General features: G+C 39.3%; 1 protein-coding gene across 1 annotated transcript in view; it reads left to right on the top strand.

Moving 5' to 3' along the window:
- Positions 1-13,435, top strand: part of KNDC1 (kinase non-catalytic C-lobe domain containing 1) — a 90,476-nt gene that overhangs the window by 43,249 nt on the left and 33,792 nt on the right. Inside the window, exons 8-16 of the mRNA XM_054983134.1 lie at positions 1,138-1,209; positions 1,308-1,369; positions 2,421-2,579; positions 2,919-2,996; positions 3,779-3,857; positions 4,752-4,914; positions 8,720-9,615; positions 10,290-10,431; positions 12,572-12,660. Of these exons, the coding sequence (XP_054839109.1) occupies positions 1,138-1,209; positions 1,308-1,369; positions 2,421-2,579; positions 2,919-2,996; positions 3,779-3,857; positions 4,752-4,914; positions 8,720-9,615; positions 10,290-10,431; positions 12,572-12,660 (1,740 nt within the window). The remainder of the gene's footprint in view (positions 1-1,137; positions 1,210-1,307; positions 1,370-2,420; positions 2,580-2,918; positions 2,997-3,778; positions 3,858-4,751; positions 4,915-8,719; positions 9,616-10,289; positions 10,432-12,571; positions 12,661-13,435) is intronic.

Consider the following 13,435-nt stretch of genomic DNA (forward strand, 5'->3'; position numbering starts at 1 on the left):
TGAAGAAATCAGTGTTTTGATATTATTAAAAGTTACGTGCTGGGGATGGGGATGATCAGGTTCCTTTCAACTTTTTTTCCTTTATTGTTGAGTCAGACTACCACACTATGATATGACAAAGTCCTTTTTGTAGACTAAGATTGTTTGTTCCTTTCTATCTTTATATTGCAGTGCCGCAGTTTTCAAGTACACTTTAACTGCTTTTATGTCTTTTGTTGATGGTTACACTCATTTCAGTTCAGTGCTTTTAAAAATCATTTAGTTTTATTCAGTTGTCATGACGAACTGTGGCTTGTGTATCAAATTCTGCTCAATGTACCAGATGTAAGTAATGAACCCCAGTTTGTGTAGAACCCCCATTTTATCTTCGACTTCCCTCCGGTCTCCCAGCAGGAAAACGTTCCTCTCGTTTGTGCTGTCTTTGTGATCAGGTGGCTACAAGAGGCAGCATTATTCAACAAACTCTGGTTTGTGAATTCAGATGTAGCATCAGACAATTAATACCAATTGTGCTTTACAAACAAGCAACAAATTCTGAAATTTCAGTTTGGACTATCTGTATTGAATATTACAACCAACTAGGGTTACTAGTCTCAACTAGGTAGGGCCTTGAGTAATGAATTACAACTGATGTTCAGAGATCAGTTGCCCTATAGGAAATGACAGCTTCAGAGTGTTAACTCTGGGGAAGCGGAATATCAGGATGGGATGCAGAGATGGCATTGCATCTGTGCATTCCTTTCCAATATTCCGCCTCCCCAAGTGCTACTCACAAATCTCCAGGAATTTTCCAAGCTGGAGTTGCCAACTCTAGAGATAACTAGATTTGATTAAACTGTAGCTTATCATGATTTTTCAGACATTACACATAATATTAATGGTTTCAGTTTCAGATGAAATGTCGACTGCATGTTTTAGGAGTAGTGTGTTCTCTCAGGAAGTGTGATTGGACAGTAAAGAAAAAAAGAGTCCTGCAAAATTCTGATCAGATAAAATATTTTTTGTTTGAGATTATATTAAATAGATTTTCAGCCTGTTATGCAAGAGTAGACATCCTTACAACCCAAGTTTACTCCAGCAGCATTTTATACTTCTGTAAGGTTCTGAGTACTGTTATCTTTATAATCTATTTTTCAGCATATTTGTGTTTAGACTCGGTGTTGATTAACAGCAATGGAAATGTTCTGTTTGCTCCATCTGAAAGTGAAGGTAAATACATGCTGCTTATTTCATTACATTACATTTATGTCTTGGCAAAATAAAAAAATAGATGCATACATTTTCTGTTATTTTTCTTTTGTCATCAGGATCATATGATATGTTTTATTTGGCACCTGAGACAGCAGAAGAGGATTTTGTTACTGAAAAGGTGTGTGCTGTGATGCAGATATGACTTAACGTACCTGGAAGTACATTTTAAAAATAGAGATTACCTTTCTGGTGTATATAGTTATGTTTACAAGCACATTTGTACTCTAATGTTAAAAGCGTAAAGCAATGTCTCTAAAACCCTGAAAAAATCTAATGTTTTCTTTCATGCCAATATCTCAGTTATTTCTTTTCTTTTATTAAACCTTTGGTATAAGTAGAACAACTTTGGCTCTGATATTCGACTTCATTTTGTGGAGCTGATGCTGCAGCTTGAGGTAAACTGGAAAAGCAAAGTTTGTGGTGAACAATAGCCAAAATGCAGTTATTTGCATTGCTTAAAAGATTTCAAATCAAATATCCTTTCTGCATGTTCTGGAGAAAGACTAAGCAGTAGAACAATATTATGTTGGAGTTATTTTCTTAGAAATTAGAGCTGGATCGAAAGAACTGTGAGTGACAGGAAAATAGCAGGTATTGCTATTCACATATGTTTGTGCAACAGTTCACACAACATGAATAGGTTCTAATGGTTTGGCTTGTGCAGCTTCTTGACGAACAAAGCTCCTTGGGATTTAATTTCACTTTCTTGTGCAAGGCTCTGTGAGCAGAAAGGCATTGATGGATCCATCTTCCATTCTGAGAACATAAGGACAATGGTGGTGGTTACATGCTGCACTCATACAGAAAGACCTATAGTTATGCTCCACCATTTCCTGATCCCAGCTACGCCTGGGGTTTGCCAGGGCTTAGCTGCCTGTGCTGATACTCACAAAAGCATCCGAGTATCCATTTGTAGACTGGGTTTCTGGTGGCCTTATATCAGTACTGATGTGTAAGTATATGTTGGTTGTTGTGGGTTTTCCGGGCTGTATTGCCGTGGTCTTGGCATTGTAGTTCCTGATGTTTCGCCAGCAGCTGTGGCTGGCATCTTCAGAGGTGTAGCACCAAAAGACAGAGATCTCTCAGTGTCACAGTCTATATGTGTTTGCTCCTGAGTGGGAATTGCCCAGTGACATCTTTGTGCTTTTCTACTATGCTGTCTTCAACAGGTTTGTATTTACTGCATTGCTGCAATTTTGTGGAGAGCAGCAAAATATAATTTGCCACCTGATCACAAACTGGTGTTGCCAAGGAAACTGAAGGATTTTCTTCTGAATATGGCAAGAAGAAAGTCAGAAGACAGGCTTTCCCTGGCAGATGCAATTAAGGTGATTTAAATTAATAATTTGATTTTCTAAAAGGCTTTATCCCTACAAACTACTTTAGGAGCAAAGATGAACCTCGAACATTTTTTGTAACAGCCTCAAATTAAATGTAGGTAATTATAGTCTTTCTTGCCTTAATGGTTCCCTTTGAGAACAAATGTGTGAGTTTTTTTAAAAACAATATTGAAATTTAGTAACTTCAAATTAATTCAAATAAGGTAAATGACTTTTCCTAAATTTAAAAATAATTAAATATTTCTGATTAATTTAAATCACTTTTTTCTTGCCTGGCATAAGTAGGCATTTATAGTAACAGTTCAACATGGTGTTTCATATTTCTAGACATGTGATAGCTCTCTGCTTGAACAGGGTATAAACAGCAAGAAAGTTCTGGCATTTTTGAACAAAGCAACCTTTCAGGTATGAGGAGTGTGTGTTAAATGTTTGTGCTTCTATGAAGTTTGTCCAAACAAGATCTCTGAATAGCAACAGTTATTCTTCTCCCACCCCCAGCTAAGCATTTTAAGTAGTTCTAAGTAGCATTAGTCATATGAGTTCTTGTTAAAATATAAGAAAAAGAAAGAATATCATTGGGACTTTTCCTTTTTTTCATTCCATAAATTGGTGTGGGAACTTAATTTTCATAAACTTTCCCCCCCTTGCTGATTTAAAGTAATTCACAAATAGTATATCCTGATAATTGTATCTAAGACAACTGTATCTAAGACTATAATGCTCACATTCATGAGCAGTGTAAATGTCCCAGGTATGTGTTGCCATCAATTACAGTTGCGGTAAATGATCACTGGGTATATTTTGTACTTTTCTGGTTTGTGTAGAAATGTCACAAGCCAGACTTTCAACAGATTGTGCTAATCTTTTCTTTCCTCTCCCTGGTTATTAAAAAAATTTCTGTGATTGACTTCACTGCATCTGATGAAGGAACAAACTTATTTAGCTCTAAGATTTCTCACAATGATTTCCCTTTTTTTTTAACCGAAATTTTCAAGTATTGTAGAAGTATTGTGGGTTAATCCTTTGCGATGAAGTGGGGGGAAATTTATAGTGCAATACTTCTAAATCTGTTGAAGTCAGTGGGCTTAGAATGGTGTAACTCCGTCTAGGATTGCACTCTTAGAAAAACATTTGTCTTAATTGCAAATGTTATTTCTAATGCAATTTGTTTACTCTTTTGCTGATAGGCTTTCAGACAAGTAGTTGAGTCTTTGCATGATAACTTGCCTATTGATTCTCAGAGGAAGCCAGAGGATGATAATGTAGGTGAGTATTTCTGCAGAAAGATTGCTATTCTTGCATGTTTGTAGTAAATATATGAGAAGGTTGCCAGGTCTCCCACAATGGCGCTCAGGGCCGGATCTAGGGTTGTCAGTGCCCAGGGCAACCCAAGTCCAGTCCTCCCGCGCGTGTGTGATGATGTCATTTCTGTGACATCATCACGCAGGGGCGGAGCGTGGCGCCAGTGCAGTAAGCTGGCTGCCCTGGCATATGGTGCACCGCAGAGCTGGTGGCGACAGCACAGGCAGCTGGGAAGCTGCCCATGACATTCACCTCCCCTGCTGAGGGGGTGGCCGGCTTGCCACATGCTCCCTGTCCTGCAGGGCAGGCGAATTGCATGGGCGGCCTCCCCGCTCTGCTCAGCTGTCTGCGCTGCTGCCAGTGCACTCCCGGTGTCTGGCAGCTGCGCCTGGCACCCCCTCTTTGGCAGCTCCAGGGGCAGACTACTCCCCTGCTCCGCTCGTCAATCCGACCCTGATGGCACTCAGAGTGGCAGCAGAAGAAAAATTTAAAAAATGTTGTTGGGACAATGGTGTGATATCACTTCTGGGGAACCTGGATGTGATGTCCACTCTAGGAATTACTGAAAACTCTATGGTTTTACCATAGCATTTCTAGTGATTCCGAGTCAGACATGATGTCACTTCCAAGTTTTCTGTGGAAATAGTATCATGCCATCTCTAATGGCACCCCTTTCATACTCCTCCCTGGACTGCTGCTGGTGTCATGTCTGGCAAGCTTGGAACATGGCTGGATAGCTTGTACAACTATATTGGAATGTTTGTTTATATCAGTGAGTATTTTTTTCCTGCTCTTAGGTTAAATGAATACCTTTGTCTTTTTGGTTTTTGTTTGTGTTCTTCGTGTTTGAATATTAAGGATTTTTACCTATTAGCAATGAAAGCAAGTTAATAGCAGTGAAAGGACCATTCCCTTGCCTGACTTCTTCAAACAGTGTTAACACCAGGTTGCCAACAGCTTTCACCTCTCCAGCAACACACTTTAAGCCTATTGTTCTGCATCAGAATACAGATACGGAAAAGTAAGTATGTCCTTGTGATATTAGGGCAGCACTACACTAATGTTTTGTATGCTGCATTTAATATAAGGTAGCCTTGACTTATTCTCTTAATATCTTAAATGCTAATAGCCAAGTGGCACTGATCTGGGGATCTTTAAACCTGCAGATTGGGGCCACTTTCCTACAGTTCCCCAGGGTTGTAGAAAATTGTGAAAAGCATTTAAAAAGTTGGGAATTAAACCCCCTCCCCCCCCCAAAAAAAGACTGCCTTGTTTTTGTAGGCACATACAGTTACCTCCCCTGGAAGATGCTGAGGACGGGAGGGAAACTGTTCCTGTGAGCCTCTGTGTGGGGGGCGGAGTCTGGCTAGGGAGGGAAATGCAACTGCCACTGCCTCTGTTGAGGTGGAAAACATGTGCAGGAGGTTGTGGGGAGAGGTTGGTGTGGCCAACATGGGCAGCTTGTTGTGCACTTCCCTCAGCTGTCCCTTTGCTGCTGCTGCTGCTGCTATAGTTGAGGCAGTGACCATGCATTTCACTAGCTGCCCAGCTGGGAGGTTCAGGAGACTTTCACTGCTGCCACCCAAACAGCAAAGCTGTGCTTGACCAGGGTGGGGAGTGGTGAATGCTGCCAACATTCTTGAGGCAGCAACGCAAGAGTTGGATGCAATGGGAGGGGGAAATACCCACCTGTAATTCTGTGGGGGGCGTGTTTGTGTTTTCATGTTTTCCACTGAAATGAAGACATTTTACATAACTTGTGTTCTTGCTTGTAAGCAGCCCAGACTCTCAGTCACCCTGCTGACTGCTATAGCCACTTGTTCCTAGGTTTGTTTAAAAATACTTCCTGAATTCAGCATTCTATGCAAGTCCCAATCCAACAAATGTTAAGTAGATTTCATTTGTCTTATATACTAGATCTTTTCAGACATTCTATTTTGGTGCCCAGCTGTGTGTAGTAAGAGTGTATGCTACACATGGTCCTCCAGATTGCCATTTTGTGTGAATAGAGTGACACACATACTTTCTGTTGATAAACTCACTTCCCACCTTGTTTCTTGGCTGGGTCATACACTTTGGGAGCAATCCTAAGCAGGTCGACTCAGAAGTAAGTTCCATCTTATTCAATGGGGCTTACTCCCAGGAAAGCAACCTTAGTATCACACCCTTAGTTTCAGGCTTTTGGCCTAGCTATGATACAGTTTGAGTTAAGCTTTTTCTGGAAGACTGTTGCAGAGATGACGCTGTCAGCTCCCAACTGGATAAGAGAGTGAGATGGCACCACAGGTACAAGACTTTAGATGTTTCAAGGACAAAACGTTGGAAGAAGGATAGCACTTGCAGTCCATCTCATTAACTCATGGCATTGGAGTTGTGATTAGCTTCCACCCCACCTGCGAAGACAGGCAGAACGTGTCAAGCCCTTAACTGATTGGTCATGCTGCCCAGCTGTACTGCAGGCGGTTAGCCTTAAAAGTTTGTATCACTAGATACTAGTTTAAGTTTTGTCTGTCCTGGGGTAACTTCTACCTGGAAGATCACTTTTCCACTTCTGAATACTGTGCTGTGGGTGGAGTCTTGTAGCTAAATCGTTCATTGGACTTGAGATTCTGAGGCTCCTGTTTGGGCTTTGAGACTTATTCAAAAGGTATCATCTGTTTTAGTTTTGCAAATATTCAAGTGTGTTCTAGCTCAGCAAAGGAGCCTGTTGTTATTTTCTTTTCCAGATTAATTGTATTTTTTACTGCTTCAATCTGAATCCAGTACCTTGGCCATTTTGCTATAAGCTACCCGAGAAACTATTTTCTGGACTCAGCTTGTAAAGTGCCTCCCTTGCAAGGCTGACTTTTATTTGTTAAAACCCAGAGGGTTGGATGCTTGCCTCTTGGTTTTAAACTGAAGGTTAGACCAAGAGGTTGGTGGTGGCGTTTCTACCCTAACAAGTGAGGATTCACTTCCCAGTGTTTAAACTATTGTTTCTGACCCCATAAAGCAAAACTCCCTGGGGATCCAGGTGGCCATGCCCATACAACTTTGGTACACATGAAGGGAACCCTGGATTTTTGAGGGAATGTGTTTGTACATACCTAAGCTGTACACATGTGGAAAATGTGCATGTTGATCAAGTCAAACATAATGGTCACCAAAGGTACCAAGAGGCTCACACTCCCCCTGTGTTAGAGTGGTTAGATTGCCAAAATAGATTATTTGAAAAGTGCTCATAAGAAGATAGGAACTGCATTGTTGGGTCATACCGGGTGTCTTTGCAGCCAAACACTTTGCCCCGGAGCATCTGGTATTCTGAGCTACAAAGTAATTTTATTGGAGACTGCAGAGGTTTGCAGAATAATTGTCTCCATTTCATTTCACATGAATTTCATAACAAGCTGAAGCAATTTGTTACATTAGAATATAATTAATTGATCTTCCAAAATGAACCGAGTGTTTTCAGTCTTTGCCTTTTTCACTTGTATCCAGTGTATTTGTTTCACCACAGAGCCCTATTTCCAAAGGTTTTCCAACTGTTCCCAAACACCTGGAATCTTCGTATAATGCCAGTATCTTGTGAATCCTAACAGCTTTTACCACACCAGGGGCCAGTTTATCTATGTAGTAAAAACTGTTTTTGATATGTGTCAGTAGACACAATATAGAGTCTTAACTGTACAAATTATATCCAAGGATTCTTTACAAGACAATATTAATTTGTCAGGGAACATGTCAACCATAATTTTTTCCCTAAAAATATTATTTTGGTATTTCACGTTTCCAACATTTCAGTCTGTGACTCCTATTTATCTTGCTTAATACATGATGAACATTGTACTTTAGAGATACCAGCTTGAAAATTTCCCCTTATCTATTTAGAAAAGCAATGTCTACATTTAGCTGTCATCCCTTATGGCTATATGGCAGATATTGACAACATTTGTTTAGTCTGTTTTAAAGGTTATAGAAGCTGGTAGTCATCATCTAGAAATTAACTCTGTGATTATTTATGTATTTATTTTAAACATTTTAAAGATAATTTTTATTTCAGAAAAGAAGAAATTTACAATACAATACATTGTTGTCAGTTTTTTTCATTTTGAGACTTCTCACCAAAAAAATTGTAAATAAACATTACAGTATTACAACTGCATCTTTCCTTAAGTAGTCATATCAAAGTGGTTTTTTAATAGGACCTGTAGTGCAGAGGGGAGAAAGGAGTGTTGTCCAAAGCTGCCTGTGACAAGTTGCCATCTGGAAGAAAGAAAATAGGATTATTCCCATAGGTGAAGTAGAAAAGAGCAAGAGCCCCTACCACAAATTTTGTCAGTCTTATAGATGCTACTGTACTCCTGCTCTTTTCTACTGCTACAGACAGACTAACACAGCTACCTATCTTGATCTATCCTCATAGGTGAAGATTAGAGAGGCAATGTAGAGGCAAAGAAGGGAGTAGGAAAAGGTAAGTAGAATAAAGAGGGCCAAAAAATTTAAAGAGGAACAACAAAAGGTAATATAATAGTGACTTTGTTGGATCAGACCAGTGGCCCATCAAGTTCAGCTTTTTTCGCACCAACCATTTGCCCTACCCTGGAAGGTCCACAGGTAGAGCATGGAGGCCAAAACCTTCTGTAGTTGCTGCCCAGCACCCGTATTTAGAGCATCACTGGAGATTTCATTTAGTCTTTGTTGTGTCGTTGATGAGCCTATTCTCCATGAATGTATATAATTGATGTTATAGAACTGACAAAATAAAATAAAATATTGTAATGAATTTTTTGTGTTGATGGTTTATTAAAACTGTCTCATCTTTATGAAAAACCTTGTTTTCCTTTCAGAGATGCCATTGCATCCATATCTGTGCAATGCAAAACCTATATGGAGGAAGAGATACCCACGGCCAGCAAAAACACAATAATTTTAAAGGATGACACTGAAAAACAGATAGATGAGAATTCTGGTTTAGTAACTGTATGCATGTCATCTGACATTCGAGCGCATAAGGAAGAAGGATCAAAAATGTCACTTCAGACTGCTCCAAAAGACCAATATCCAAGCAAAATGGATACATTCATGGATAAATTGCCATTATCCTCTGACTTTTCATGTGACTCTCAGGAGAAGTGTACTTCACAAACGTGTTCATCAAGCACCACACCATCTAGTACAGTGTTTGTAAATAATTTTCTTCTAAAGCAGGACCCAGAGACAAGAGTGCTAACTCTTGTACCAGTGCAGATTGCTATATCGGAGCAAATTCCAAATAAACCCCTCCATTCAAAAACAGCATACAGTTGTTGTCCTAGTTTACATGTTCTTCTTTCGGATGCTGTAGGGAGCTACAGTACTGACAAAAGCCTAAAGAAAAACCCATCTCTGAATAATGTGAGAAATTGCAAGTTCAATAATACACAAAGTGAATATGCAGAAATGAAAACTAGAATTACTACCCTATCCCCAGCTACAACCAATGCTCAAACAAAGTGCTCTGAACGGAACCCATATCTTACATTTTGTAAGGGATTTAGTAATGATGCAGACAGTAATATTTCTTTAGTACATCACACATCATATGCATCTGTGGACCAAAACCCTGCTTCTTCACTCAGCCTAGATACTTTGCACCAGAACAATGGGACAAGTGAAGTTTTCTTGAAGAATGTGGTACATTTTATCCAAGAAGAGTTTGCACTTGGTAGTTATTGGGAGAATACGGATGAAGCTCTGGCTATGGGTATGCATTAATATCTCGATATTGGACTACAGATGCAAAGCCCAGGGTGGACAGGGTGATAGCAAGAGATTTTGTGGATTAGGGTGGTGGTCATTTTTATGTTGTTGACAGGTCCACACTCTCTGAATGATGTCCTATTCTTTGACTTGTCTTGTGACTATCAGGAGAAGTGTACTTCACAAATGTGTTCATCAAGCTCTTCGAATTGTACTCTGCCATCTAGTACAATTTTTGTAAATAATTTTCTTCTAAAACAGGAATAAAGTCAGAGAATAGAGAAACGTATAGAAGGTAAAACTCCATAGTATGTGGCTTCTGTTACTGCAGATTAGGTAGGGATTGTAATAATTCTCAGATTGATGCAATTCTTGTTTCATTTGTTAAATTACTTTTGCATCTTGCCTGCTGTCCAAGGATCTCAGAATAACCTTATCTTCATAATAACCCCTGTGAAGTAGATTAGTTTGGGTGATGCTTGCTGACTGGCCTGGGGTAACTCCAGGATCTCCAAGGCTGAGGGCATTTGAACCCAGGTAAAACATTCACAAAATGATAACAGGCACAGCAGGATGAGGTGTGAGATGCTGAGTTTGGTAACCCGCAGCAAAGAGTGTTTCGTGCACGTGTGTGTTTGCAGGCTAAGTCCTAATTCACAATTCTTTCTCTCAAAACAGGTAAATATATATTCACTTTAAAGGATCTTAAATATAACACATTCTGTAATGCAGTATCTGAGAAATTTCATGACCTTTACTGGGACGAAAAACTACTAGCAAGCCTTTATTATGCAGCAAATGGGAAAACTCCCCTTGAAAGGTATGTGATTCCTCTCTTCCCTCCTATTCAAGCTTCATTTAATTTTACTTCTGATTCCAAATAATATCAGCTTTAAATAGAAGGGAGTAGGACTGCATTACTACTCTCCAGAGGCCTTTATTTGCTACAGGAGTGGGCGGGGGGCGCTTTTAGGTTTAAAAAAACCTTGTTTCCTTATATTTTGAATATTTATTTATTTATTTATTTACTTAGATTTATAGTCCGCCCTCCCCAACCAAGTGGGCTCAGGGCGGATTACAACAATTTAAAACACAGTACACAATACATCAGCAATAGCCATTTAAAATAATACAAATCATTCATCACTTTTATCCATCCCTTACTCCAAAGAGCTCAGTGTAACATACATGGTATACCCATTTTATTCTTACAACAGTCCTGAGAGGTAAATTGGGCTGAGAGAATTTGATTAACTGGTATAAGATCATCTGAGAGCACTGTCATTAGATAGGGATTTGACCCTACAACTCCTCAGTCCACGTTTGGTACACCATTCACTAAAATTCTAAAGCTAGGATTCTTCAGACAATGTTTAGTCAACCCAATTCTTCCAGTCTCTGCTCAAAACTTAGTGACTATTGTTGTTTATATTATTTTGCATTTTATATAACTTTATATTGTCTAAAAGCCTATGAGCGGTATAGATGCACCTGTTCATAAATGGAAATGGAGTGGCTTCATGTAGCCTGTAGTCCATCCTGTGTATCAAGTGTCTTGTCAGGATACTTCATATGCCAGGTATGCTCTAAAGACCCATTCCAAAAGTTCCGTCTCAACAGTATCCTTCTACTTGAACTTATTTGTCCAGGTGTACTGTTTTCTGAAGTTTTTGCCTGGAAGAAATAATTTGCATAGAATTGAAGAAATAATTTTCTCTTTGGTTTTATCTCATGCACAGTTTCCAGTAAAGAACCTTGATTTGATTCCCACCTCCTTTTATACACAAACCTCCTTTTATACACAAAACAATTCATGGAGTTCTAGCCAGGCTTATGGGTCTCATAGTTCTTTGTGAACTGTAACTGAACCCAAAAATATGCCTAACTCTTCCCTGTTACTGAGAATTACAAAGGAGCATTAATGGTGGCAGCCTTTCAGGGAAACTTATATATGTCTTCCAGGCTTTGCACATAGGAAAACTGGAAAGTTTCTAAGGAACTACAGGGTTTCTCAGAACACTTTGGAAATTGGTAGAGGACAGCTAAAACTTTAATTCTCAGGTTTTGTTGAATTTAAATTTATTTGGGGTTTTCAGTCATTTGAGCTTTGTCTCTGCCTACCAACTTAATAACTTCATTCTGTGGGGAAGCATCTTTTCAACCGCCTAAGAACTGTATTGAGGTATTGCTGAGTAAGAACATTGCAGGAAAAAGAGGGCAGCAGTTAAAGAATGGGCTGGCTGCTGTTTGTCTTTTGTATTGGCTATATAAATGTTTCGAACAAAACTTTATATGTTGTAGTGTTCATACACATGTTGTGAGCTGCCTGACACTTCTTTTCACCATCCCCCATCAGTGCCCCATAGGAACTGCTGCTTCTTTCACTTGATAGATTCAACAACCTTGAATTGTTCTGTAAATGGTAAGAAGGGAGGCTTATATGCAGGAAACAGATCCAAGCAGATGTATCAGTGATTGACTTGGAGCACTCATTTGAGCATGGAAGGGAAAGTGGCAGAGGAAGAAAAGTTCCTTTCTTTATTCTCTGCTTTCAGAACAGAGTCAAGAAGAAGATAAGAAATACTGCAAAGTTGGATGAATAAAAAGACAAACCTTTTCTAAACTGCCAGTGTCACACAGGAACCTAGGGAGAACATGACAGGTGGCTGAGTCACTGCGTCAGCCATACATGCTGAAATCTTCTATATCACAGCTTGGCGCTCCTCTGTCTGTTTAATGTTTCAGCTGGGTCTTTGCTAGCCAGTGTATGAATCATTGCATTGAAAACAGATGCCATTGACCTTCTGTAAAATTGCTGAATCTTTTTCTATTTGGACATGCATGATTTAAAACTATGGTTTTTATGATTTTATATTTCCTTTGAGGAGGTAGTTTTTTCCTCTTACACATCTTTTACTTATAAATAACTATGTTTTCTGTTCCCTTTCTGATATTTCCAGGATAAATGAAGATGAGTACTACTGTGACAAAAAATATCAGCACATGAACTGGCCAAAGAACTGTCTGAATGCCAGTGATGAAAGAAATGGTAAGAAAAGACATCATGAAGAGACCAGTGTATGTTAGCCTGAAGTTACTTGAGTTAGAAGTCCTACCTCTCGACTATTATTACGCAAAATACGTAAAGGTCTTGGATTACAAAAATTAGAAAACAGTGCAAAAAGAAAAATGGTATCAGACGTGATATATCATAAACAATGCAGGAAATTGATTTACAAAAGTAGAAGGTAAGGTTTTAAGAAGATAAAAGATAATAAATACTGGAATATTCTACAATCCTCTTCCTTTTCAAATGAAGCATCTTCCTGAACCATTCCATTACACTACAGCCCTGTTCCCTTTACAAAAAGGCCCTCCTGAGCAATTCTGTTTTATACCATCTGCAGAATGATAGAAATCCTCCCAAAAGATGGGACCTACAGCAGAGAAAAGATGTATATGGGCAGCTGTCAGTTTGCATGGTGGCACCTTCATAAGGCTTTGCTCAGATAGCAAAGCTGTCATGGTGCGGCATAGCAGGAGTTACTGCAGATATGTGAGTCCAAGGCCATGAAGGGCTTTGTAGGTGATAATCAGCACCTTGAGTTGAACCCAGTAATGGATGGGTAGCCAATGGAATGACTGCAAAATGGGTATAGTATGCATACTACTTCTGTCTCCTTATAGCAATTGAACTGCAGCATTCTGTATCAACTGGAGTTTCCAAGTTGACTTCAAGAGCAGACTTATGTAGAGTCCATTACAATGGTCTGTTTCTGGGCACAGAGCAGTGAGTGGTGGGAGGTAGCTGTGAATTTCCTTCA

The sequence above is a fragment of the Eublepharis macularius genome, chromosome 6, assembly GCF_028583425.1.
Source record: "Eublepharis macularius isolate TG4126 chromosome 6, MPM_Emac_v1.0, whole genome shotgun sequence".
NCBI classification, from domain to species: Eukaryota; Metazoa; Chordata; class Lepidosauria; order Squamata; family Eublepharidae; genus Eublepharis; species Eublepharis macularius.